General features: G+C 40.9%; 1 protein-coding gene across 2 annotated transcripts; it reads left to right on the top strand.

Annotated features, from left to right (window-relative positions):
• Window positions 1–587: 587 nt before the first annotated feature.
• Window positions 588–25253, top strand: LOC122768602 (E3 ubiquitin-protein ligase TRIM62-like). 2 transcript variants are annotated; one of them, XM_044024703.1, is made up of 6 exons: window positions 588–650; window positions 1530–2086; window positions 17380–17475; window positions 18791–19047; window positions 19812–19927; window positions 22757–25253. In XM_044024703.1, the coding sequence occupies exons 2-6, from the start codon at window positions 1679–1681 to the stop codon at window positions 23305–23307; spliced, it is 1428 nt and encodes a 475-aa protein (XP_043880638.1). In that variant the 5' UTR covers window positions 588–650; window positions 1530–1678; the 3' UTR covers window positions 23308–25253. The 2 variants fall into 2 exon arrangements, with proteins under 2 accessions (XP_043880638.1, XP_043880639.1); XM_044024704.1 differs by having other exon boundaries at window positions 628–650; window positions 1653–2086.
• Window positions 25254–27930: the final 2677 nt, after the last annotated feature.

The following is a 27930-nucleotide window of genomic DNA, read 5'->3' as shown; positions in this document are numbered from 1 at the left end:
GAAAGAGATTAAGTACCTGAAAATGTAATAATTTGGGTAAAGCAGTAAATGTATTATTCACTTTTTAAAAGAATAATGTATTGGTAAATAGACACCGACCCTCTCTACTGGAAACACGAGTGCGTTTTCTGCGGGCGCTGCTGCCATCTGCTGGTTGAAAGTGGACAAGTCACCCGTCACAACCTCCATCTCGTTGTTCTCATAAATACACATTTAAGTGAACAATGACAGTCCATTCTAAATACACTTCCTGTGTGTATTTTAAGAATAGTTTCTCAAACGGGGTAAGTTGCAGTTGTCGTTTATTTAATTGTGGTTTGTTCGTTCGATGAAATCACGGCGGATAAGCAGCGGCGCAAACGAGGAAGTCTGTGCCACTCTTATCTTAAGGGGTATACGGGGGTAATGTTTTATTTTAACGCTTTTTGCTCAGCAACCAAATCTCTGAAATTCACTAGTTTGATTGAAACTAACTCTTACTTTAAATATACACATTTGTGGACACCAGACATTAATGTTTTATTTATTATGTTTGATAATCACACCCCCATAGTTCAGTGCCGTTAGTTCGGTCTGTTGCCGATGTGTGTTGCTCTCCTTCCTGAAAAAGACTTTGCATTGGAGACACCGATGTTGCTGTGGACAGTGTGGTGAGTCCAGGGTCATTGTTGTCCAGTTTTATCAAATTCTTCGGTCATGAACTGTCATACTAATATACCCGAACCTTACATTTGCGTCTACAGAACCCAGCTTTTCAATAGGTATCTTGTTAATTTAGTGTTTTACCCTCTTTTATATGCGTGTGTGTGTGTGTGTATCTGCCCTCTCAAATCCCCCCGGCTGTGGTTGAAGGTGTTGTGGTCCTGGTTCTGTTATGTTTACAAATCCAGGTCGCAGCAGGCAAGGTGCACTCCAGCCAGTTGTAGGCATATGTGAGCACTGTATGTGGGCAGAGTAGTTCGTGGAACATGCTGTTGAAACCCCTATCAAACCAAACCTTTAACAGGGCATTTAAAAGGAAGCTTCTGCTTGTTAACGCCGGGGAGGGAGGACAGGGTTTTGCCATTTCATGTTAAAAATGATTTTTGTTTGTTAATTGGCCTGTGTTTTAAACAATTCAGTGTCACATTTTACAACCTTTCTGCATTGCTAACACTTTCAGATAGGGAGTTTTTCAATGACGTGTGGCTTGGAATTAAATCATGTACTAGTACCTCATATTGGTCCATGTTACTGTGTGGATTTTCAAAAGCCAGATCTTGTTCCATTTTGTCATTGTAGGAAACTGAGTGGCCTTGTCTGGAGGTCTTCACTCTCTGAATTTTAGAGCTCTGCTTTCAAACCTAGGTTTTCTATTTGTTGGTGATAGTCCACTATGAAATTATGTGTGAATAGGGTTCACATTAAAGTCCATTGTATTAATGTGTAACCAAAATAATCTTCTCATGTAATTGATTTCTCTCATGTTTTAAACATTAGATTCAATTATAATGGAGTAATATTGTTTTTTTTTTATCATCTTTCAACAGACCAAATACAACTGAAATACCAGGATTTCTGAAGATCTTGTTAGATGACACGTACATGGCAGTGAAGCCCTCAAGTGAAGATTAAAGAAAGTACACTCAGCTAATAGAGCATTGTCCTTGTAGATGCCGCTCAGTCTTCGTCTTTGCAAATGGCTTGCTGTCTGAAGGACGAGCTCCTCTGTTCCATCTGCCTCAGCATCTACCAGGACCCCGTCAGCTTTGGCTGCGAGCACTACTTCTGCAGAAAGTGCATCACCGAGCACTGGAGCAGACAGGAGCCTCACGGAACGCGCGACTGTCCCGAGTGTCGGAGGACCTTTGCCGATCCTCTCCTCTCCCCAAGTCTTAAGTTGTCCAACATTGTGGAGCGTTACTCAGCCTTCCCGCTGGACGCCATCCTCAACGCTCAAAGAAGCTGCTATCCCTGCAAGGACCACGAGAAGGTCAAGCTCTTCTGCCTCACTGACAAAAGTCTGGTGTGCTTCTTCTGCGACGAGCCAGCGCTGCATGAGCAGCACCAAGTGACCACTATTGACGAGGCGTACGAGGAGATACAGGTCAGTAGATACAACTCATTGGCAAGAGTGAGGCTGACATCTTCATAAAATCCATCAGCTCCCTGTGCCACTTTCAAGTGGTTGTATTTGTTCCTAGTTTGGGAGCAATACAGGCGGTTCAGTCTGTTTTACTGCCAGGGAGCAGCTCCACTAGAACAGTTCGAGTATTCTCGTAAATACTGTGAGCACAGTAAAACCACCAGACTTATACACATGCTTATTTTAGTGTGGGACTGGAAAACATGCAACTTTTGCAGACCCAGAATAGGAGAAATATAGAGATAGTGTTTAGGACGATATCTAATTAACTTTTTTCCTTTCTTAAGCCCACATCACAACTATGAATTCAGTAGTGTGTTAAGTTTGTTGTCAAACAAATTTATTTAGATTTATAGATTTATTTATGCATCATTTGCTGCATGTAAAGTACTCTCCCCATGTTTCTTGACATCTCTATACATTTAGTTGTTTAGGTTTCGACTTAAAGTGGTTTGTCTCATTGAATTAGTCTTGTGTCAGCGACATTAGTCTTGAAATTAAATGCCAAATGTCTGAAATCCCTTATTGGTCCTTAAAATCTTCATGTCAGATTAAATGCCTTTCTATTTTCAGCTTATAATCATTTCTCATATGTGTTTACACTGAATCACATTTTCTTCATTAGCAAGGCTGCTCCAGTGTATTCTCTTCCTCTCATTGTTTGGATAATCTCATTCCCACAGAACCAAAATCCAATAATATTGAAACAAAGCTCCTTATCCTGTTCCTGAAATACATTCTGGCCTAATGTTACACACCTGGTGTTTTTCAGGTTGATATTCAGCTCTGTTTTATGCGAAAGCACAAGCATTTTGATTTTGAGTTTTCTTGACACGTAGCACGGTGGGATCTCTGATAGCAATGTGGATTTTTTTTATTTTCTTTGAAAAGGAGATACCCCTCACAGCAGATAGACCACCACACTGCGTCAGTGTTAGGGCCTCGTCCTTTGACTGTTTATTACACTGACCTCCTCTAAAAGTGTGACTTTGACAATTGCAAGCTCACCCTGTGCTCAGTGCTCTGACGGAGCAGGACTATATGCAAACTGCAGCTCGTTCGTGAAGGAGGGAGACAAATCATTAAATAAATATCAGTTATATATATATATATATATATATGTGTGTGTGTGTATATATATATATATATATATATATATATATGTATATATGTATATATATATATATATATATATATATATATATATATATATATATATACAACTCAGCCAGATGGAAAACAGAAGCACAGCCAACCAATGGAAAATACTTTTCACTAATCTGTGAAAACAAATGTTTAAACTGGATAAAATTATCTCAAGATTTGATGTTATCCAAATGAATATAGCTTCAATTTTCTTTTTCCAGTATGTTTGTATGTTTTAGTTTAGAAAGACAAGCAAACATAGAGTACAAGGAACTAGTAAGCAGTTTATCATTCATCTGTATTCATTACTATTAAATCTTAAATTGATGTACACAAGTCAAACTACGTTAAATCCTGTAAGCAGCCACTATAACAGCTTTTACAGAATATGATGGATTTGCTACTCCCTTATAAATTGGAGCAAAATAAATTGTTTGAATGAATAAAAATAGAACATTTCTATCTAACTAACGTGTTACTTATTGAGGTACTTGTGAAAAGATCATAAAGAATAAACTACAGATACATTTAAATAAATCAGTAGATTACACATAACCATATAAGGTTGGTGGGAAGAGAGCCGCAGTATTGTTCTACGTTCTGCATTAAATATAAATATCAACGATGCTCGTCTCCATAACCTTCAAACAAACTATGTGGAAAATACCTGAGAAAGGTCAAAACTGTGTAATCTTGGAGCAGAAGTAATTAGATCCTAGACAAGATGTTTTCCTTTTTTTTTCTTGGATACCAGCTTGTCCCTCCCACTTGCAGCTCTATTCAAGACGCTGGTCTGGCATTTTGTATTCTGGCAGGAACTGGAGGTTTCCCACATGTCCAATACTGAAAAGAGTGTAATAGTACATAGAGGCCCCATCAGAAGCAACCATGTCTCATGATGAGCTTGGCATACTCGCCCTTTTAGATCAGCAAATTGGGTGGTTTGTTATGCAACATCTTGTCCTTAACCAGACAAACACAAATGTCAGATGAAGGCAGCAGGTTATTTTCTGTCATGTTTGTTGGCGATTTGCAAAGTAAGCTTATTTAGGAATGTGTCAACTAGGGAACAGCACTTGCCTTATCATTTCCCGTATCCTTCCAGAGAGTAGATAGAAAGAGGCTGTGTGTCAGATCAGAACAAATCTATGAGAGCCGTGTCTGCAGGCACCAACTTCACTCTTGGCACCGAAATCGCTTTTAGCATGAGGCTTGGCGACGCTTAACTGAAGTGCCAAAACAACATGATGATGATGTATTTAAGTGCTGCAGCACTCAGCTCCAGTGCTGTGAATGTCTGGACCAGAGAGGCACATGATTTGCCAACTTGGTGGCCTCTTTTGAAATGAACCTCAGAGTTTCTGCAGGGTGGGAAAGTTGGTAGATGAGGGGATAAGCATTTGGTAGAGTGCGAGCCAGAGCTTATCCTCTTTGTACTGGACTCTTTTCACACCAGGACTCTTTCACAGTGTGTAACATTTAGTCAGGTTAATTGGCGGAAGTATGGTTGTATAAGTGGATTGTCATTTTAAAATAAAATTCTTTCGTTTAAACCTTAGAATAAGTTTTTAAAATGAACCTCAGTGGAAGGGTCATGCTTAAATGAAGTCAGTGCTGCCATCTTTCTACAGTTGTCCAGATCAACAAACTAGCATGGACATGTTTTGCGCTTTAAAAGCAATTGAATGGCTGTATCTGTTTATATGGGAACCATAGTAGTTCCCTGACATGCTCGAAAAAGGGACGGGTGAGTGGAGGAGCTCTTGGTTTGTTGAAACTTGCTGACCATTACCATTAGATGTCACACACTGGACCTTTTTAAAACTGAGTTCAAATGGGCCAGTGTTTGCTGCAAGTTGATATCATACTATCACCCCATCACCCACTAGTGGAGCAGGATGTTGCACAACACATGCTCCATCACCTTGTTGTTGTTACCCAGCTTTCTTCACAAAGCACAACACTTACAATCGGTGTGTTTTATAATCAGAGCTACAAGGATGACACATCCAGTCAACATTGTGATGGGACACATTAGCTTTAAGTCATTGTTGCAGAATTCAAAGCCTCAGATTTTACTTGATTCCCACTACTTTTAGACTTGCCCCACACTTTTATGACGTCATGCCACCACAGCTGATATTGTATAGGCTGCTAGTGTGTTTGGCTGGCTGACGTCCACTGATGAGTGCAGCTTTTGGTTGCCCTGTGGCAGTCTGTAATCTCCTTACCCTGGCATGTCACTGACCTGAGGCCATAAGTCTTGCTGCTGTGCTGAAAGCTTTACCTCCTACTGATGTTTATCATTTTCCTCTGTAGAAGCTCCTGCAGCCAAATCTGTAAAACACAAAAACACATCAACATCCAACCGTCGCAGCACGATGCATGTATCTGGCAAACATGCACTCATAATTAGACAGATTGGTCTGGAGCTCTGCTGTTCAGGGAGTAACTAATGTACTCTTTTTAAGTGGGGTTTGTATGTTGCCTCTCAAATTGGAAGACATTAAAAATCATTTCAACCCAATGTACAAAGGGCAGAAAGCCCTTTTTAATACAAAATTGTACAAACAATGAGTCCTAGATGGCACAATTTTTTATCCTGTTGTGAAAACATCAAATTCATTAAATGAAAATGAAATGAAAAGAGGCTCTAGGTTCTTATCTGTCAAACCTCATTCCTTCACCCTGTAAAGGTACTGCTTTATTCTATGAGAAATATAGACTTTTATGGTCTGCAACATAGATTAATGGTGATTAGACTTCCGTTCCCCCAGTCATGTTACACTTGGAAGTCTGCCGGATCATTGTAACTCAGATTGAAGATCGACAAAGCTGCACACTTTTTGTCAGACCACTGGGACCTTGAGTTGGCAGTTAGCTCATACAGAGGACAAAGTGGAAGCTACAGCAGCCAATGTGCCTTCATTGTGATGATCATCCACAGTACTGCAGTGCTATGCACACACACTTCCTACTGTCTCTGTCCTAGGGGCATCTTTGCATTCTACTGGACAGTGGGGCAAGACCAGATAAGAAAAGAGTATTAGAATGCAGCTCCTGGCTATTCCTGCATAATTGGGAACTTAACTTTTTTTGCTTGGACTGTAGAAACTGTAAATGGAGTGAAAAGAGAATAGCAACAGGCAGCAGTACAGATGACTAAACGCCACGCAGCTGAATAATTAATTCATTACTGTGTCATGTGGAGTCTCCCACACAGACCTGTCACTCAAAGTGTCCAGATGAGCAAGAGTGTCACTCTACATTAAATTCTTTCCACAACCTAGTTTTATCCGACCGTGGGATTAATCAGGACGGGTATTAGTATTTTCTCATTTGCCTTCCTATAATTCTGTGTGCTGTTCAAAATGGAGGAAAATGAAAATGGCAATCTTTGAAGTGATTGTGAAACAGGCTCGTCTTTAACTCTACCATTGTCAGAACCCAGCAGAGAGCTCTGTGAGGCTGCCATCTCCAGGCATGGCCGTACTGCAGCAGTAATGAGTCAGGCAATTTCAAGGGCACTCACGACTGCCGTCCCCCCTGCGCCTTGCCTGAGTCTGTTCTGCTTCCCTGTGTGTTTGATGAACTTCTGTTTGAGGAAGCTAGCTTCCAGCTCTTCACACTAGTTCCCACCTAGCGCCCACTCACCCCAAACAAATGTGGCAGTCAGTTAGGCTGGTGTGGCAGAGAGGTGGCATTCATGTGGAAAAGGAGCTATGGGGGAAAGACAGAAGTGTCAGGTTCCATTAGAGTAGTGCTGGCATAATTTTAAGCTTATCCAGAAAAACGTGGTAGCTTGCACTGCATTCTTTTTTTACTGATATCACTGATAAATTCTTAGACCTTGGGAATATTGCCTTCAGCCCATGCTGTTGGTAAATTAGCAGATAGAATCAGCATTGATTGGCGAAAGAAGAGCTACTGCTGCTGCTGCTGCTGCTGTGTCCACTGCACAGAACATTTTGTCTTGTATAGATGATTACTTTGGCTTGCGCTTAAGTGAAGGGACACAGATGTCTGTACATCTGCCGTGCATTAGAAATGCATGTATGCAAGCTTTCTGCACTGATTATTTGGATTTTCAATGTGCCATATGTCTTTGAGCAGGAATGGCTCATTTTACGATAATACTTCTACTAATAATAATACATTACATCGCAAAATGATCTCAAAATGCACACCATTTCTAACAATAAAAAACATAAGGGACAAAGTAAAATCTAAAGCGAGCAAAAGCTGATGATAAAAGCATGATGGAGTTAAATATTAAAATGTCTCTTAAAAAACTAAAGTTTTTAGTCCTATTTTAAAAGGCGCCAATAGTCTGCGGTGCCCTAAGATGGTCAGGGACTGCGTTCCAAAAGTGTGGATCAGCGGAGCAGAAGGCCCGGTCCCCCACTGTGTGAGTTTAAGTCCTGTGGGGGAGGAGACGGTAGGTGTTTGAAGAGCAGATAGATCGTGCTGAGGTGCAGGTTGAGGAGCTCTGTGAGGTATAATTGGCCGGCATTGCCGTGGATGCAGTGGAATGTGGGGAGCCAGTGTAGTGAGTAGAGGATGTGTTGCGCACTCTCGTCAGGATCCTGGCGGCACTGTTCTGGATGTACTGGAGCTTTTGAGTGACAAGTACATCTGGAGGAGACAAAGGCGTGGACAAGTTTCTCTGCATCAGGGAGGGTGAGAGTAGGAGGGAGTTTGGAGATATGTTTTAGGTGTTGAAAGGTAGTCTTAAAGAGGTGTTTGATGTGAAGCTCAATGGTTAGTTGAGGTGAGGAGTTGAGAGGAGAATGTCCTGGTCAGAACTACAACTATATGCTGAAAAGTTAATGTGATCTTAAATATTTGTTGTTTTTGTCCATTTTCATGTCTGTCAACATCATTGGGGGGTGAACACATGTGGTAACCCTATCTGACCAACTATCTGTGTTTTTTAGACTACATTTTCATTTACTTAGAGCTGGACCTTTGACCAATCAGTTAAAAAAGTAATCTCTAATGTGTTGAGTTTGTACACACAGACAGACACAATACCCTACTTTCATGATGCTGCTGCCCAGGTTAATAAAATATCACATGCAATATTATTACCTGACTTCAGGTCTTCTTGGTTGAATTGTTGCTTTCCTGATGTTCTCTTTACTGTTTCTGGGGTTTTTTCTTTCTTTATTTATGTATAAAGGATTATTTATATTGTTTGTACCTCACACGTAGATGCAGTGCTGTCATGAAGATATTTCATGACAGGGATGCTACAGTGTATCTGCATTACAAAATATTGGCAGAAGTAGAGCCTCATCAATGCAGTTTAAGGTATACTCTGGATCGTCACTTAAAGGTAAATCTAATGCAGTCTTGTACAATAAATCCCAACCCCATGAACCTCATGATAATGTACTTCGGCCACTAAAATGACCACATAATTGAATCAAAACTTCTCTTCATCTGTGTGAATAAAAATGAACATCACTCTCATGGAGGTTGGATTTATTGATGGAGTGTTTTACCACAGTGAAATGGCTTTCAGTCACTGCTGTACAAGCTGGCAAGTGAACATATATTTCTGCCTCACTTGGGAATGTGCACTCTGAGGTTTACTTCCTTCTTTCTTTTCTGTAGAAGTACACACTCCCCAACATGACTGTATCCTGATGATTCATTACATGTGAATGCAGCGTACCTGATATTGGTAGTTGAACATGTCGGACAGCTAGTTTCGGGTCACAGTTGCGCTTCTGTTGTGCAAGCTGTGACTGGTCGGCCAGGGCAGAGGAGAAGGAGGAAGGATCAGTGGTGAGGAGAGATGTATTAGCCTTCTTAGTAAATGAAAAGGGAAGTGCTGTCCTTCAAGTTATGTGACTGGAAGTGAGGCTTTAATTCTGAGCTCTGGCCTAATGTATTTGAGGCAGCGCAGCGTGCAATCCAGTGACACGGCTATAAAAGATCATATCAAATTTTAAACAGGACCAGACGGTAAAATGTGTTTTATAGATGGTTGCTCTTTTGTTCAAATGCCCTAGAGGTAGAATTATCCTGGAAAAAAAGTTATGAATGGGAAACGAGAGGTTTATGAGGATAGCTTTACCGAGACGATCTTTGGAAAATGTTTAAAAATTGAAATGCCATGAGTGATCGTAGAGCAAAGCCATTAAAATACAGTTGTCTCCTTCTTTTAGAGATTTTTGGGTAGATGTGAACTGCTGTAACCCACCACTGCATGAGTCTCTCATTGAGTGCTGCATTGCTTTATTAGCTGGGGAATTAACACAGATTACAGGCCATTGTTCTCAGGGGGTCCGTGCAGGGCCAGTCTAGGCCATAATCTTCTGTTATTCCCTGTGTCCGTGATATGCTGCAGATGATTTAATTAGACGCTCTGTTGATAGGAGCCCCCATTTTACAACTTCCAATTGGCCAGACTCTGATCTGAACCCCTATGTTGATGCGTGGATGGAGACACCCGAGTGCCTCAAGGTGTGTACGTTTTTAAATGCCACATGTCCCTAAATGAGAGAGTGGTGCAGCATTTCTGGTGCAAACCTGTCCATGAGACACAGTAACGGATGATTTCCAGGTGGCTGGGAAAACCCTCACATGTTCATTTTAGTCTAATATTATATGTGGGATTAGGAAAATGGTGTCAAATTTAGCAACAGTTCACTGTGCAATTATCAGACACTGTAAGAGAAAACCCATTTAAATAATACCTAAATTGGTTTGCTAATAAAACTTAATGCGTTGCATCACGGTGCTCCGTCTGCACATTAACAGATTCCCTTCTGTAGAAGCTGTTTAGGTTTTTTTTTAACCGGGGATCTTTTCCGCTGTGACTCACTACTGCTGTTGTAAAACAAATTAGCATTTTGTCGAGCAGTAAAAGTCTAACGCTCTCTGATAGTATAGTGTTACACTTTTACTCCGGAATAGATAAGTAAAATGTTCTCCTTATCAGCAGCCTCATTAATTTGAAAGAAAACCATCCTATTAGAATAGTGATTACATTTTTCGGTTTACTTGTTAGGCTATCAAAAACCAATTCCACATCTTCATAGTGGTTCAAAAAAATGTGTTGGTGTAAAGGCTTAGAGAGAGCTTTGTAGAGGTCATAGAATGTTCTGATGATTGATTTTATTTTCAGTCCATGTCCGCTCTGTGCAGCTAAAACCATAACAGCATTGTTTGACCTCTCATCGACACCAAAGTGATGTTTCTGAAACCTGGAAAAAAAATGTTTTTTAAAAATGATCCGCAGAGTGAATACATCTAAAAGTGTGCATTTCATTGTGAGGAGGTTGATTCTGGTACCAAAAGTTATGAAAACAACTCAGGAAAGTGTTGTTTTCGCTGTTGTCGCTCTTACAGAATCGCAATGTTGTGATTTGCATAGTAAGTTGTGTTTATCCGTCTCTCTCTATCAAATCAGGATTTTCAGCTTTTTTCTGACAACAGAAATGGAAAAACACAACAACCAAATTGTGGTTTTAATTTAAATGTATTCATTTAAAAATAGCATGGGTGCTTGCAGAGGAGCGGATTAGCGTTGTGCCTGTTTTGCAGTTGTTGTCGTAGAAAACTGTTTGTCAGACTTACAGAAAACATAAGATTTTGATTTTTTTCTTTTTCTTACCCTGTATATGCCTGTACTAATGCTGTACTGGACCTTAAATCTGAGCGGTGTTATTTTGACAAAAATTAATTGCATTATTATCAGACACAACTGGGCGTGTGCCTGTATGACTTTTAATTCTCCATCATTTTTATTAAGACTGTTGATCATTACATTCATTGCTCACTCAATTTACTGTAGTTATACAAAGTCTCTAATGGTTAAAATGGTCAATACTGTACAAACAAGACGTATATTAACTATAAACAGATTTGTTTTTACTGCTCCACACATGAACAGTGCATTAAATGGTTATTTTATGTATACAGTATTGTTACGATCCAGGCTACAATATGTAGATTATTTGGAAAGTGTCTTGAATAACATATAGACATGGTGACTGTAGGCTATACTTATACTTCGTGGAACTGTACTGCCTGCCACTGTTTACAGAAACAGTCTGTGTGACTTGACAAAAGAGGTCCATATTCCAAATGTTTATTCACAGTCAGGGGAGTGAAAGAGAAGCAGATGCACAACTGTATTTGGTCAGATCGAGCTGCTGGCGAGCTGTGGCTATCTGGCCTGCGTAGTGCATACACAGTAGCTACGACAGAATACCTTCCATCCACACTCATGCTGTTAAGACGATCAAAACAAATCTCTTTGTGAACCCTGTCTCCAATTTTTTCGCACATGGTGATTTGTCTGTCTGACGCGTGCTTCATGGCTTTATATTAACTACACGCCGATTATTTGACTAATTCTGGGTAGGTTTTTCTAAAAGATGGCACAAGCTTGTTTTGCTGGTGGTGAAAGTCCCCTGGCAGTTGGTCACATGCAAAGGGTGATTTTATTTCTGTGTTTTCCCCGAGAAGTCACTGTTCTGAAATAGAAAGGAGATTAGAAGTGTTCATAGGAATGCAGTTTTCCTGTTCCTGAGCCACGTCGTAAAGCCCAGCGTACATGTGTGTTTGGTTTCTGCGGAGCCAGGTAGAGCTTCTAAATATAGCTGCTTAAAGCAGCATGACTAATGACCCCATTCTTTGCAAACATAGGGTTTACTTTATGTAAATGTGGAATTGCTGAAATTTGACATAGTTTAAAATCTGCAACAGCAGATGTTTGTACTTTAAATGTAAGTAGGAAAATAATGCACATTTTACAATCTAAAAGAAAGTACTTTGTGATGAAACATGACTAACAGCTTCAGCTCTCTGGTCTCAAACATCCGTCCTTAAGCTGCAGCTGACTCTGGCCTATAGCTGTGGTCAGACACATGGCTCAGAACCACTTATCATCATTCATACCTGTTTGGCAGAAAATACGCAATTTAGAGTCCACATTTGATCTAACCTGCATGGTATTGGACTGTGGGAGGAAAGTGAAAAATAGCAGCCCACACAGATATCATGCAGCAACTCCTCACTGTGCTCTGAGGTGACAGTGTTAATCAATACACTGCTGCCCTTGAGGTTTGGTTCATGCAGCCCAGAAAATATCCATAAAAGTCATCTCTTCTTGAGAGAAAAATGGTGTCGGTTGCAGTAACAGGCAACACTTTAGCCAATGCAACTAAAACGTCCACTGCATCTTGTCTGCTTTCTTGTAAAAGATCCAGCTTCAAAAGACATGAACACACCCTGCCCAACAACTGCTAGAAGCTGAGTGGACGGGGTGCTGTGAGCACAGCTTTGTTGAGGCTGGTGAGTGACTGGTATGCCAGGAAATTAATCCGTTCTCTCTGAAAGAAATGGTTGCTCATGATTGTTGCCTTGTGCAATATTTATACATATGTGGTTATCAAGACATTAAAATTTCAAGTAGTGTTTCAGAAACTGGTCTCTGATGTTTAATACATAATACATACCAAAAAATAAGTTTGCCTTATGATGCCTTACATCTTTCCTATTGGTCCTTGCATCCTTTTAATCAGGAAAAATTTGATTAATGGGTTTGATGGGTTTTCTTAGATATATATGGGCACTCTGGTTGTACTTTGTGGCTTTAAAACATGACTGTTGATACTTTACCAGTGATCCCTCTGCTGGGAAGTAATCATCAGTGACACATTGGAGATGCTTGTGGTTTGTTTTGGATACTTTCAGATGAGGCTTAAGAATCTTTTGTCATGTTAATATTCTCTCCCTTTGTCCAGTCCAGTGCCTGTCGATGTAACATACAGCCAAGAGTCACGTCTTGCTCTCCAGAGATGGGTGGAGACTGGTTTCTGCAGTGAGAAAATTCACGGCCGTCATCTTCGGGACTGCAAGCGTTTCTGTCTTTCAGAATGCATTTCTAATCTTCTCTGTGTAGAAGCTAGTTTCGCTCATCACTCACAATGATGCTGGAGCAAAACTTAAAGTGATGCGTTAAGTAGCTTCTGTCAAGCTGGTGAATTTGTACAAGCAGCAGGCCTGCTCTTATCACTGAACAATTCTCAGGCTTCCTGTCGGAAAAACAAACCAAACCCCGTTTGTTATTAATGACTCCTCATGTGTAGATTATTAAACTTGCACTGATAGCTTTTGAGTCTTCCTTTAAAGCTTCAGTTATCCGCCTACTACTTTGCTGCGTCTGCAGTGGCACGGCTTTGTTCTCACTGCTTCCACAGGTTAATGTCTAGACTCCGTAGACCTGTGTCAGCAATTCAAACATCGTAAATCTTTTTCATTTTAAGGATAAAAATATTAAAACTGACGTGCAATGTTGTTTTTCCTTGACTACTCTATTCATTTGGTGGGGGTATTATATTTGCACGCTTGGTGCTTTTTTTCCTCTCTCCTGTAAATGGAGCTGCAGCTTCTGAGCATTCATCATTTACATGACATGTCCTATATTCAGGGGACTGGAGCAGCAGGCCTTCAGGAGCGCTTCCTCTCTTCTCCACTGCTTTTACCGCAGGTTTCCTGTTGAGAAGTCATCCGTGTGGGGGTCACTTTTGTCATCTGTTAAGGAACAGCAATTTATGGTAATTTACCCTCCTCCACACTGTACATTAATCAGTACAGAGTGTTTAATAGAACATGTATTTTAGTTACAGTCATTCTCTCTAAAGGTTTTCACCACCAAGTGAGACAGTGGAGGTATGAGATGAGAGCAGATGATGCATAGGAACGTGTGACACTGGACTATTACTGTCAAACTCTCAGCTCTTGCAACAAAAAAACTCTCACAGGCCTCCTGTGAAGACCATTTGCTTTCATTGGGTAATAACTGAGGTCAGTTTCTGGTAATTTGTGATTGCAAGTTTTATTTTTAGTAAAAAAAAAATCTGAGCGTCCTGTCCTCCTGCTCAGTCAGCTCAGCTGGCCTCTGCCTGCTCAGGGAGGCACTCTTCTCCCTGGAGAGGCTGTGGGCTCTGCTGATGCTAGGGGAAACAATGCTTTGGGATGTAAGGCACAGCTTGAGCTCAGTTTGGAACAAAATACACTGGACTTTACAGCCTGAGACAGCAGTTTTGTTGCGCTGCTTTGTGTTTCTTTTCATTTTTTTTTTGTTTGCCTCATGGGAGCCAGGGATGGCAGCTATTACGGCAGACATGCAATTAAAACATGTTTCTGATTTACCTTGAGTCATTTGGCCAAAAGTTTATCTTTGCTTTACACGGAGTTCAATTTAATCTGCTCGTAGTGGTATATCCAGCGATAACCTATGTGATTAAAAGTCAGTTAAATTGCCTGCATTTTAATATTGAACTCAAAACAATGTCTCAGAGATGACGAAATGTAGTTACATTCCTGCACTTTAAACACAAAGCTGTCATCACAGCAAGTATTCCTCTTGTTGTGACATTAGTTGTTTTTCTCGGCTGTTTGATGGATCTGCGGCTTATGTAAGGGTCACCGTACTGTGTGTGTGTGTGTGTGTGTGTGTGTGTGAAGACGGGCCCACGCACATGCTTGTCATCTTGTTTCATGAGGACAACCTGCTGTTGAGATCGCCCTGTTGCTTTTCTTTGTGCTGTATCATTGTTTGAAAAAGTTCCAAACCATTCAATATCAGTAATTACCACAATGAAATGTTTGATAACTGACGTTTATTGTGTTTTTTTTTTATATTTATACCCTAGCTGTATCCCAGTACTAGCAGATTTCTTTTGGTTCCTTTCTGTTTGTTTTTATACTTCTGTTTGCTTTTGCAGTGTTTACATCTGGTTGAATCTAGTACTAACACTGTCAAGTGTTAAAGTGTCACCTTCCCTCCCTTCACAAATTTCACGAAGACCAAGTACAAACATCAAATACATGCAGGAGCTAGTCTCTTCTTAATGAGAAAATGTAACTCTCTGCTTGCATGCTGCTTCTTTTGTAATATCCAGGCTTATAGTATTGAGATCATGGTACTGTACCTCAGTGTCAGCAACATATTTCCGAACTGGTCCATGCTAAATTACAACAAGCCCATAAAGCGAACGGGCTGACTGTAATGGCATCAGAGAGTTCACTGTTGTGTAATTGGCTGACGTCCTATTTACTCAACCTGTCCACTTCACAGAATTACACCCTCAGCCCCATGAAGACTTTGCCAGTGTGTCTTTTCGAAAATCACGTGCAGTACACAGAGTTACTACATGGGTTTGATTCATCTGTGCAATGATACGCAGATGAATCATCTTACTGCAATCAGAATTCAATTATGATTAACACATTACTCCTGCATTTCACGCCTCTTCCAGTAAGTGTTTCTCTTTGTTTTCTTGCTGCCGTCATTGCATATGAGTGAAATCAGTGGAAGCTACTTATGTCTTGTGTGTGTGTGTGTAAGTTCTCCATCCTGCAGGCTCTTTAGTATTCATGCTGCAACATTGCTGCATGTTCTTTTGTTCACCTCCTCACCTGTGCTGGCAGTTTGAAACCACTAATGCTCTTCTTTACATCCAGAGCTGGCTGCAGAATATAATCCAGCTAGTGGTTGTCGGTTGTTTAATTATTTTTTTATTCCATTATTTACTTGTGTATATAAATCTCGTAACATGACAGGAGAGGATGTAGAAGGGGAAGGAAATCACAGCAGGATGAAATGAGTTTTAGATTTATAATCCCTCAGCTGTGACCCCTGATTTCATGCAACTTTATGACCTGTGGAAATGTCATGTCGGACTTGTGTTGGCTAGATGTGATGGACACGAGAGAGACATCTCCACACATCACAAAAACATAGACTCACACACTAATAAATAATGATTTCCTTCATGACGCAATGCAAAGATTTTCTCTTGAAGCCCAAATTTTCCAGTTTCTCGTGTCAAGTCATTACGGGGAAATCTCCCCCCGTAGGATGTTCAAAGGACAGGTTTTGCATCAACAGAGATTAAAGAGGATTATGTAATTACATGTTATGTAGGAGGCTCGGGGATTTCAGTAAATAAAGATGATTTTGTCAAGGTTCATTTTCGCTGTGTTTAAAATGCTAGTGCAGTGCAAAGGATGATGCAAAACGCATTCACAAACGGACATTTAATTTATTTCAGTTACAGTCATTCTGTACGTATGTGGTTTTTGCATTTTCATGGGTACACGACGTTGGTTCACACTGACACTCTGCTCTCTGGCCAATCGGTCAGACAATGTGAGACGAGAGGAGCAGGGGAACATGTTTTTTTTATGCCACTCTGCCACTGTTGATCTATCTCAGTGTGTGGGAGTGGCCTTTGACCTGCTGCAGACAAGCATCGAGTGATGAGGTATAGAGCCTGCCGAGGCTGCCGCACTCCTATCATTAACATGGAGAGTCATGCTCCTCCTCTGCACCATCCATTGTTTTCCTGTAGAGACATGCTTCATCTTCCACCAGCCAACCAAACCACTGCTCCTTCAATTTTTTTTAGCCATTGTTGTGTGACTTGTAAGGATTTTCTAATGCATCACAAATTGATGCATGCAGACTTATTTTCTCCCTTGAATGGTACACTAACCTTTTTCCTGTCAGTAGAGATCTGTTCTGGCATTCATTTCATTCTAGTTGCTGAGTGATGGTCATTTTATTAACCCCACTGAGCTGACCGATCAGTTTGGTGTATTGTTGCAGTGCAGGAGAACTGACATTTTGTGGGTCGCAGAGCAGGTGATTAAATGAGACCTTGGTATTGAAATCCGCTTTTGTTGTGGCTCTTGTTCGGTTCATATGTCGGGTCAAAATTGTGGAAGCAATTTAATGGATTGCCTTGAAATTAAGCTCAAACATTCATTATCCTCAAATGATAATCCCCTCTAACCTTTTCCCCCGGGCCACCATGACACTCATCTATGTGCGTATGTGCGTGCCATTACCATGGATTTAAGTAGTATATTAGAGTAGTATTTAATAGAATTCATGTCCATCTCATGATGTCACTATGGGAACTAAGTTTGATTTTCCAACTTTTCATCAAATATCAACTTAAGGTCTTAATATAAGTCTGTCTGCTCATATATAAATGCATCACCTAATTGAATTTAGATCCACATTAGTGCCATATCAGAACCCAGTTTTCTGACCTGTTGTACTGTATGTGTTGCAGAGGGAGATGAAGGAGCAGCTGGCCACTCTGCAGGACAGTGAGAAAGGACACACTGAAGCCCTGCAGCTCCTGCAACGACAACTCACTGAGACCAAGGTACTGCGACATTTGCAACACAAAACTATGACAAGCTCAACAAAATATACATATTCTCATTTACAGAGCTGGGCTAGCGCCATTTATTTAATAATAAAAATGAGTTTATACACAGCACACAAGCGTCAGTGGGCAGGATCTGAAGATGGGTCTGTGTAATGTCTTTTGGTCAATGATTATCTGTCTTCCTGTCTAATTCCTGTCTGATTTGGACTGACGGGTGAATTGTGACACATAAATTGGTTTATTGATTGGTTTAATTCTAACACCTTGTTTTAATCCGCAAAGCCTAAGCATTCTCTCAATACACACATACCTAATTTCTCTCCTCCCTCCTGTAGTGACATTGAAGCATTAAGCAGGTAGGGGTTTTTGGCAAAGACGGTATCTTAGCCACTGGCGTTCAATGCAAGGCAATCAGACTGTGAGACGCAGGACTTTAAGCTGCCCTCCACTTGTCATTAGACATGGGCTATTCTCATTAGATATACATTCATTATCACAGACTACTCTTCCTGGAACAGGGACGCAGTGACTGCATTGATCGCTGATTCACTTATGCAGCTGATAATGAAATGTCTTTCCGCATTTCTTCTTTATTATACTAAATTTGAGTTTGCCTGAAGTCATTTTACTTGTTTATTTTTACCTCATTGTCCATACTAACAGTTGAAAATGCATATTGCATTATTATTCACTGTGCATGTCACTCACAGAAAATACTGAGAACAAGAGGGAACTGAAAACGGGGGTTTCTTTTATTAGAACAATGGTCTCTGCTAGTAGTCAGGTTGGATTGGTAAGAACCAATCAGTTTAATGCAGGTAATAGTGGCATCTTCTGACTTATTATTCTAAGACTTTGAAAGAAGCACTGCAACAGCCCAGTTCCCCTTTTTAAATGAATGTGCCTTCCTTGCACTCCAATTTGGGCCCTTGGGTTCAGTATGCTTGGGAGAATCTCCATCAGAAGAAACAGACATTGTGTCCTATTCACATGCCCACAGGGGATTTGCCTTCCCTGAAAGGTAGGCGGCATCATGTCTCCAAGGGCTGCAGACTCTCCCTCTCAGTGCCATCACATCCTGCTGAGCCAAAGCAGCAGACGTGTCACCGAGACTGATAGCAAAGCAGCTGCAGTCCTCCTCCTCCTCTTCACTGTAGTTTTCAGCTCTTTAGTAGGTGGGCTGGGATAGAACTGACTGGAATGTCATAAGCTTGCAAAAAAATAATAATGGTTCCCACCTGCAGAATAAAAAAATCTGTCCCCATTTCAAAAAGTGGGGGTTTTTGGTAAACAATATTGTTGTTTTTAGTCCTCAGCTAAGAGTTTGCGTGCGACCATTGGCGATGCGTTTGAGCGCCTCCACCGTTTCCTCCGCGAGCGTCAGAAGATCATGCTGGAGGAGCTGGAGATGGACACGGCCCGCAAACTTGCAGACATCGAGCACAAGATCCAGCGCTACAGTCAGCAGCTGCGTGACGTTAAGGAAGGCATCCAGATTCTGCAGGAGCGCCTCAACGAGACGGGTCGACATGACTTTCTGGAGGGAGTAGCCGTCACATCTGAGAGGTGCTTCACCTTCCTCCTGACTTCCATCCAAAAAAGTTTCATCCCTGTGGTCCAAGGAGGATCTGTTTATCTAACACTAGGATGAATGTTGTGACTATGATATGACTTAGTTTGTGTTTTGCTTTAGCTTACATTGAAAGTACACATTTTGGCAACGGCTTCAGCTGCTCATCTGAACCGATGGGAGTATTAGGCTTGAAATAAACCAAGAACTTGAATAGAGTACTTTACTAAGTTATGGAACTTAATGAGTTTGAACATTCACTTAGCAGAACTGATGGATTGAAGCTGCTTGATATCTTTTTAATGTGAATTACACATATTTTTGGCAGTGTTTTTAATCAAACCCTGGGGTGATAATTACATCACAAAAGGGATAAACGGTACACAATGTAAGTACTGAGCAATGTCTGACCAGAATGTGAGGCAATGTGATTGTGAGGATTTCTGCATAGAGTAATAATCCCAGTCAGTCTTTTGCCAGAACTCAGGCTCCATGTAGGGGTGAGCCGCCGAGTGATTCATGTTAGAATTTATCATATTATATTATAATGCCATCAACAACCCCATATCCCTGCTCTGATATATTCATCTCTGCCGCTGGGCATTTATTAAGTTTCAATCTCAGTAATGGCACTGCAACCCTGATTGCTTACTTGAAGCATCAACATTTGGGTTGAAAAAGAAGCGTTATTAAAAAAAAAAGCAGCAAATTGGATTGAGACTTATTGATCTTTTTTATTTATTTATTTTTTCTGTCACAGGATCAAGGGGAAGATACACGAGACCAACCTGACGTATGAAGACTTCCCGACATCCAAGTACATGGGTCCCTTACAGTACACGATATGGAAGTCGCTCTTTCAGGATATTTCACCAGGTACAACATTGTTGGAACAATATTATGTATGTATAAAGGTGCAGCAACAACTGCCTACGAGTTGTTATTTATTCTAGTTTGACCGAGAGTGACAGTTTTTCTTGGTCAGGTTCAGTGACGATGACCTCTTTATTAAAGCAAAAATAGTTGTTTACATTTGGGTTTTTGAAGACGTGATACAAACAGGGTACATTGTGTAAGACGTGTCGCTAAGGTGATATTTTATGAGTCCATTGTTTGTCTGGATGCAGATTACTGGTCAAGTGTCTCACTCAGCATTTTCCTCCCCTCCGTTTTCTGCCCATTATCCTTTTTCAACATCCTTTAGATGCAGTAAATAATGTTATTGTCCATGCCAGGAGTTATTTTTGATCATGGGGTGCGACCAGACCATTCTTCACCCCTGACACCACGAGTCAGGTCTTACTATGTGAGACTAATGCGCTCCTGACTGCAGCGTTATGTTTGATGGACAGATTTGTGAGTGTAATCGATCCTTTAAGATAAATTGTCGGGTAAGAAAAGCACTGCTAACTTTTCAAGAATGTCTGTTCCTTCATAAATCTAATTGTCTCTTAGTAGATGAATGTCTGGGACGTCCATCTTGCAAGAACTTATCTTGCCTTGCATTTATTATCCAGGGATGCTCTTGATTTTCTTTCCATCCAATGGTCGTCAGATCTACAGGCGAGCAAGTTCTACTCCGTCCGTCCGTACAGCTACCACTTCCTTACTGGAGATTATTTATAATAATGTGCTGAGGAATTTTATACTCCCTCAAATCAATCCTCCTATTTCAGCTTTCTGCCAGCTGAGGGGGCGGCAAGACAGTTATTTTGGCTATTTTTCCCCTTGAGTGGCTGCCAAATGGAACAATTGGTTACGATCCATCACCAGTGGTTGCCAGAGCAGCAACAAAGACATTCTTCCCATCATCCCTCAGTTTACTGTCACTGCTGGGTTATAGGGAATAACTACCAGACACCGTGGTTTCTCTCCTTTTCATGCTCAGCTGGAAACTGACTTCCCTGCCAATAATGTGTATGCCTGCATTTGTCTCTGCATGGCACAAAGAGGCTCTCTGCTTATGAAATTTTAATGACTTGATTGTAAAGAACACTGGAGATATCATTGACTGGAGGAGGCATTGTCCCATCAGCTGGCTGACTGCTTGACAATTCACCTCGGATAGATGTACATAGAACCGAGTCTCCTCTATGTAGGAGGAGGCATTTGTGTTCAGCCTGATTACCTAGCTTGGGTACCTGTATGACCAAGTGCTTACAGCAGAGATGGGTGCAGATTCACACCAGCTCCTTCTTAATCGAACCCTAGTTTATTTGCTTGGAAAGTCCGGTTCGTTTGGGGAGGTGGGAATGTGCAACCGAACTCTGATGCGCAACCAAAGAAGCGAACTCTGGTCCGCTTAAAAACGTAGGTCTCGGTTCGCTTCAAGTGAACCAAATGCAGGAAGCGGACTACAACACAGGGCATCGTGGGTAAACATAACCAAAACATACATTCGATAGCTGGGAGAAATGGCCGATAGGATTTGATGCAGCTCCATGTTTTGCTCTTATGTGACGGAAACGAAAGCATTAACCAGTAGATGAGCAAGTTTTCTTGTTCATTGTTTGTCCTGTCTTCTCCTCCGGCTGAACGTTACAACCCCCAATTGTCCAGATTCAAGCGGACTGTTAGGTGTGAAAACTGCACCGTGAAAAACAAACGCTGACCATCCTGGAGTCTGTGAAACAGGGTGGAGCTTCTCCTCCCTTCACTGTAGAGTTTACACTCATCACTCAATCACACCATCTGTTAGTGATGACCTGACCATAAAGGACTAGTTTATTAATCAAGGTTTCATTTTCCTGAAATAGAGTCGCGGAGTAGTTGGGTATGTCGTATAATAACAACCCCATTCATCATCTTTTACCACAGGACATGCCGTAGATCAACTCTTCCAACTTTGGCAGTTGTGATATACTACTATACTATATAATACTACTTGACACACCTCTTTGGTATTTTCACATGGTGATAGTTTTCTCTCTTCATCTCATGAAGCAAAAACAAAGAACATTAAGTTAAATTGTATTAAAATTTTATTTCACTAGGAGGGGACACTGAGATTAAAATCTCTTTCTCGGCCAGTTAACAGCATCACACGTACAACTGGAAAATAACATTAACAGTAAACCACAGAAGACAATCGTTAAACATTAACATTAGACAAAGAACACTGCACAAGGTGGTAATAATTAGGCATACGTACATTTATCAGTTAATGAAAGCAACTGTAGCCAGCAGTATCTACTTCCCTTATCATTAACAAGTTTCAGTTCTGACTGAAGATCGTTCCAGAGCAGGGACTGTACCAACTTACAAAAATAAATAAATAAATAAATAAATGAGCAGGTATTTGTAGATAGGTGTTGAGTCCTTGAAAGCAAAACTCTGGAGTTGGACAGCACTCCACTTACACACTGTTTGCACACAGAGGAAGAATAAATAATTTAAGTGGAGTTCTGTCCAACTCATGAGTTTACAAAGCTGTTGGAAAAAATCAATTATTAATGTTTGGATAATGTATTTCCAATAGAAACTGTCCACAGTGAGGTCACCCAGACTCCAGAATAACCTGTGTATTGTGAAGCCTGGACACTGGCCTTGACGAGGTTATGTACTTGAACAGACAAACTGAGTAGTTTTTATTTCTTCAACCATTATATAGAATATAAAAATATAGAAATGTCCCTTTGATCACACATAATTTATCTGAATCCACACATTTAATAAAATACTCTTGATGTTTTCTGCTCTCTTCAGTGCCGGCCGCGTTGACCCTCGACCCCATAACAGCCCACCAAAGACTGATCCTCTCCGATGACTGTACCATCGTGGCCTATGGGAATCTCCACCCACAGCCACTGCAGGACTCACCACGCCGCTTTGATGTGGAGGTTTCTGTTCTGGGAGCAGAGGGCTTAGCCTCAGGTGTCCATTACTGGGAAGTAATGGTGTCGGAGAAAACCCAGTGGATGATCGGTCTGGCCAACGAGACGGTCAGTCGCAAGGGCAGCATCCAGATCATGCCCAGCCGCGGCTTCTACTGCATCGTCATGCACGACGGCAACCAGTACAGCGCCTGCACCGAGCCCTGGACCCGACTCAACGTCAAGAGCAAGCTGGAGAAGGTGGGGGTTTACCTGGACTACGGGAAAGGCCTACTCATCTTTTACAACGCGGACGACATGTCCTGGCTCTACACCTACCGAGACAAATTCCCGCCCAAGGTCTTCCCCTATTTTAGCCCCGGCCAGAGCCACGCTAATGGCAAGAACGTGCAACCTTTGCGAATCAACACTGTTCGCCTTTAAGAGCAACAAATATCTTTGGTTTTTGGTGATTGTCCTGACAGATGAAATCCAATCGCGGTTGAATTTGCAGGACCTTGTGTAGGTTTCAGAAGATATTAAAATAAATCAGTTAAGATGTTAGGGTGTTTGAATGTCAGATGTTTTAGTTCTGTGTTCAGAGTTGTGCTTGATGTTGCTCTTTTTTTTTTGTGTGTGACTTGAAATGACACTACAATAAAGGCCCGGGGGTTGAGCCTCATTCCTCCTATTTCATTGAAAAGATGACACAAAGTCCAGAGGGAAAAGTAGCCTTGGGCTCTGTGGTCACATCTTTATTTAAAAAAAGAAGTGATTGTCCCAGGCCTGTCTTGTACACTCTCAGGGGGCATGCTCCAAGCTTGACAGACTCGGTGTCCCCTCTGTGTGCAGGCACTTGTCTTCTCTGTGCTGTAAAGTTGGCTTAGCTTTGTTTGTGGAATGTGATTGACAGGGTTGTTGTTTTTTTGTTTCTTTCTTTCTGGCTTTTGTTTGGTCACATTTTCAGCAGCTCACCCTGAACTGGCAGGTGTGTTGGCACCTTTTTACTTCTGTCTGAGACCAGGACTTCCTCACATTCACATGTGAGTCTGCTCATCGTTTACAGTAAATATGAGCACCAGTGATTCTAAAATGAAATAAATGAAACAGAAAGTAGTTCATAGGCGATCCACATTCCAGTCCCGCTCGCATGTTCTGTTTCGAGGTGGAGGTTATCCAGAAATGTTTTGCTATTGACTGAGGACTCTTAAGGTTTTATGTGTCAAGGATCCAATGAATGTGAGTCAGTTTTCATGCCGACTCATGTTTAATATTGAAAGTTGTTTTGTTTTTTTTTTTCACTTCTAAGTTGAGTTGAATCACATTTCTGCTTCCAGTTATGATGTTGTATCATTTTGTCCGGGAATCAATAGAATATTAAATCATCTGTTTAAGTAGAGGGCCTCATTAAGGGCACTCATTATTTCAAGTTCAAATTAAGCTAAGACAGAGACTTCTCTCATATATTATTATTATATTATTAAATCATATTTATGTGAAAGAGACGCGCTGTGTGTGAACGGAGGGATCGACTTGAGCACAGTTGCGTGATCTGACATGTCCATGGCTGCTTCGGTTCCTCTGAGTCTCCATCATGTTTATTTCTTCGCCCTCATGTGACTCAAGTGCTCTTCTTTATGTTTAGTTGTGCACACGTCCGGCCCAATCAGCCCTAAGAGGCTCTTCTCACTAAACCAAATCCAAGTGGTCAAGTGGCACAGGTTTGTTTTGAGTGACCCGCTTCAACTTTAAATTTGAAATCCAGCTTTGGTTGTGTTGATTAAAGCACATGTGGCCTCTCGGAGCCTTCGCACACAGTGGCCAAATTTGTTAGGAACGAACAAAAACATGGCATCGCCCTCTCTTTGTCACTTTTGTCGCTGTACATCTTTGTATCTGTGCGTGTGTAGTCGGTGTTTTAAGTCGGTATTGTCCATTTAAAAAGAAATCCGGGGCAGTATGTCGTAAACTAAGGTCAAAAGTGCAAACATCTGCATTGCTTTAACTGGCACAGATCTGCATGGGCCCGCAAGTGGTTCAGAGATTATCCGAGTAACGTTATAGTCAGTCAGTCAGTCACTATACACAGCAGATTCATTCGTACAACCAGGTGAGTTTGGTTTGTGGAAAGGGATTTATTTATTACTGTGTGACAATATTCCGTTATTTTATTTTTCTACCTTTCACCGTCAACGAAGACCAGCTGGGCTCATGCAGGATCGACCAAATGTAGAATTTGACCCCCACTTTGCAGGTTTTAAAGACCTGTGTGATCTGCTTAAGTTTGAATATTAGGAAGGAGATTATCACGAGGTGGCGCTGGGTTATTGTGGGAACATACTTATCCCGCTGGAGGTGTTTTAATGTCAAATAAATTACTGCGGAAATCAGACTGTCTTTCATTTTTGTCTTGTTTTGATTCGCAGCAACGCGGTGCTTCATCATTTTCTTCGACCAGTGCTCTCTCCCTTTCCTCAGTTCGGGTTATGTTCACACTTTTCTGTGGAACTAACACAAGACGGACATTTCTGTGGCTATAAAAACTATGCTAGCTGTAGCTAAAACAATTCACAACTGATGCCTGATCAATAACAGTCCATTATAAGGGTCATGTTGGGTCATGTCGCTTTGGATAAAAGCGTCTGCTAAATGACATGTAATGTAATGTAATGTAATGCAGCTTTAGATTCCAGCCTGATTACCTGGAACCTTGAAAGGGTCTCAAGCTCAACAGTCCATGCTAGTAATGAGCTAATGCTAACAGCAGCCCTCACATGCTGATGTTTACCAGTTATAAAAGACAATTTTGACCTTCTTAGGTTATGTTGGCTGTCTAAAAATCTATAACACAGTAAGTGATAAACGCAGCAGTTCAGGTTGATGGTAAGAAATGCCCATAGCTCAGCTCTTGGTTTGCTCTAAACCCAAAATTGGAACAAACTAAACGTTGAACTTCAGGTGATGAGTCAGACTTCAGTGTTTCCTCTATGATTCTCTTCAGCAACAGGCACCAACAAGTCTAAATGGTTTGAAATGAATTAGCCTAATAATAATAATTATAGATTCTGAATTTTTGTCTCTTGTATCTTAGGCTTTTAGTGCTTAATTATGCGTGATGTGAGTGATAATCATTGGCTTGCAAATGTACAGTATATTGATGATGGGGTGAAATTTTGGCAGCAATGCCCAATGAGATAATTAATTCAGGGGAAATACTGGACTTTTCCCCCTCTGGTGACTGTAAATGTCTATAACGATTAAAGGTGATCTTTACAACAAACTGCCTGACACTGCAGGGATAATCATTTCAGTCTTTGCTATTTGATGACTTTTGTTTGTTTTATGTCAAGGAAATGAATCCTATTTGACAGGTCGACGTGGTTTTGCTTCGTCTTGTCCAGTTCAGCAGAGACTTCATGCCAAACGTTAGAATGAGGTGTTCCAAGCTCAGGGAAGTGGCCGTGTGTTCTTGTGTGTATGCAACTTTTCCGTCTATTGCTTTATTGTTTCTTCCAGTTGAGTCTTGTTGTGTCATGATTACAGCTGTTCCACAACAAACAGTAGACGACTCACATTTGCAGGTGTGATTCAGGCCGCCTTTTGTGATGGAGACAATTTTTATGTGAGGAAAAGTCCATCCAGTAATACAGATGTTTACTCAATGAGGAGTGAAGAGCTGCCGTCTGGCCCTCCTCACATTTTCAATCTTGTTGTATAAGAGATGTAAAAGTCTTTTCAAAATATCTTATATTGTACATGTTTTCAGGATTCTCTCAGGGTAATTTAGCTTTTTTAGTTTTAGTTTAGCATTAGTCGATGCATTAGTCGGACAATGATGTCAAATAGACTGCATATTAAAGGGACCCAAGCCCTCTGGTTTGCCAGAAGAGGCCAACCTGGAAGTAAGTGTGTATTGAAAATATTCACATTTAAGAAACAATCAGAAATCTTGTTTTAATGATGAAAAGCTTCAAACTGATTAATCGATCAAAATAGGTGACGATTCATTTAGTAATATATATATATATATATATATATATATATATATATATATATATATATATATATATATATATATATATACATATATATATATACATATATATATATATATATATATATATATATATATATATACATATAGTTAGGATATATAGTAGGATTGTTATGAGTGATATCACGGCCAGTTGCTACTTGCAATATCAGAGTTCCCGGTTGTCAGATCTGAGGGGATTTTCTCCATTTTTGCACATTGTGAACAAGGTACTGTATCTACGTGTTGAGACGATGGTGGAGGAACACTGTCAGCAGATTCTGTCGTCTTACAAATATGAAGCAATAATTTGCCTGGTTTGGACACATCAGGGTATTAACAGTAAAATAAAAAGCATGAGCACACATGCAGCGCTATGTGTGTGTCTGCAGTGTTTTTGTCTACTCAGGTGTGCAGGCTCCATAAAGCATCATCTCTCTTGCACTTACCTTACCCCCTCTCTCCTTCTGCACTCTCACCCACTGTCAGTCCACTGTTCCTTCTTCTGTGTAGCTGATTCCTCTTTTGTTTCTATATCCTCATCATCCCTCTCTTGTCACATCCCAAAACCTCATCCATCACACATTCAACATTTAGGGTGTTCTTGCTTTGAGTTGTAGTTGTGCTGGGGCGCCCTCTGGTGTTGAATCCTTGTCCCTTCTGCCCTTTGGAGGGCAACACTTGACTGAGCCGTAATGAGAGCACAGTAGTGTTGTCAGATTGGTAGGAAATAAACTAGATTTCATTTTGGCACCACACATTGCGCCACGTAATGATTTTACAACCTCACTTGTTATAGGAAAAGAAAAGAGGAGGTGAGATCCTCCTCCTCGTGCTGAAGGAGGATCACCATGGAGACCTGTTTGCATTTGTCTGTCTTCTCACAAGGTGAGTGGAACGACCTGTTACATGTGTGATAGATTTGCATCTTTAGGCCTCAAACGTTTATTTTCTTGAACATTAAAGGTGTAGAAGTAGTCTCTTAGAGAGAGCCACTGGTTTATTATGTCTTCTTTGAGGATACAGTTTTATAT

Source organism: Solea senegalensis, linkage group LG4 (assembly GCF_019176455.1).
Source record: "Solea senegalensis isolate Sse05_10M linkage group LG4, IFAPA_SoseM_1, whole genome shotgun sequence".
Lineage (NCBI taxonomy): Eukaryota > Metazoa > Chordata > Actinopteri > Pleuronectiformes > Soleidae > Solea > Solea senegalensis.
This window is presented reverse-complemented; position numbering and strand designations above follow the sequence as displayed.

Excerpts from the sequence above, each read along its gene's own strand:
- LOC122768602 (XM_044024703.1), top strand. The coding sequence starts at position 1,679 with ATGGCTTGCTGTCTGAAGGACGAGCTCCTCTGTTCCATCTGCCTCAGC. Across the intron at positions 19,048-19,811 it reads GTAGCCGTCACATCTGAGAG|GATCAAGGGGAAGATACACG; the intron begins GTGCTTCACCTT and ends TTTCTGTCACAG. Across the intron at positions 19,928-22,756 it reads CTTTCAGGATATTTCACCAG|TGCCGGCCGCGTTGACCCTC; the intron begins GTACAACATTGT and ends TGCTCTCTTCAG.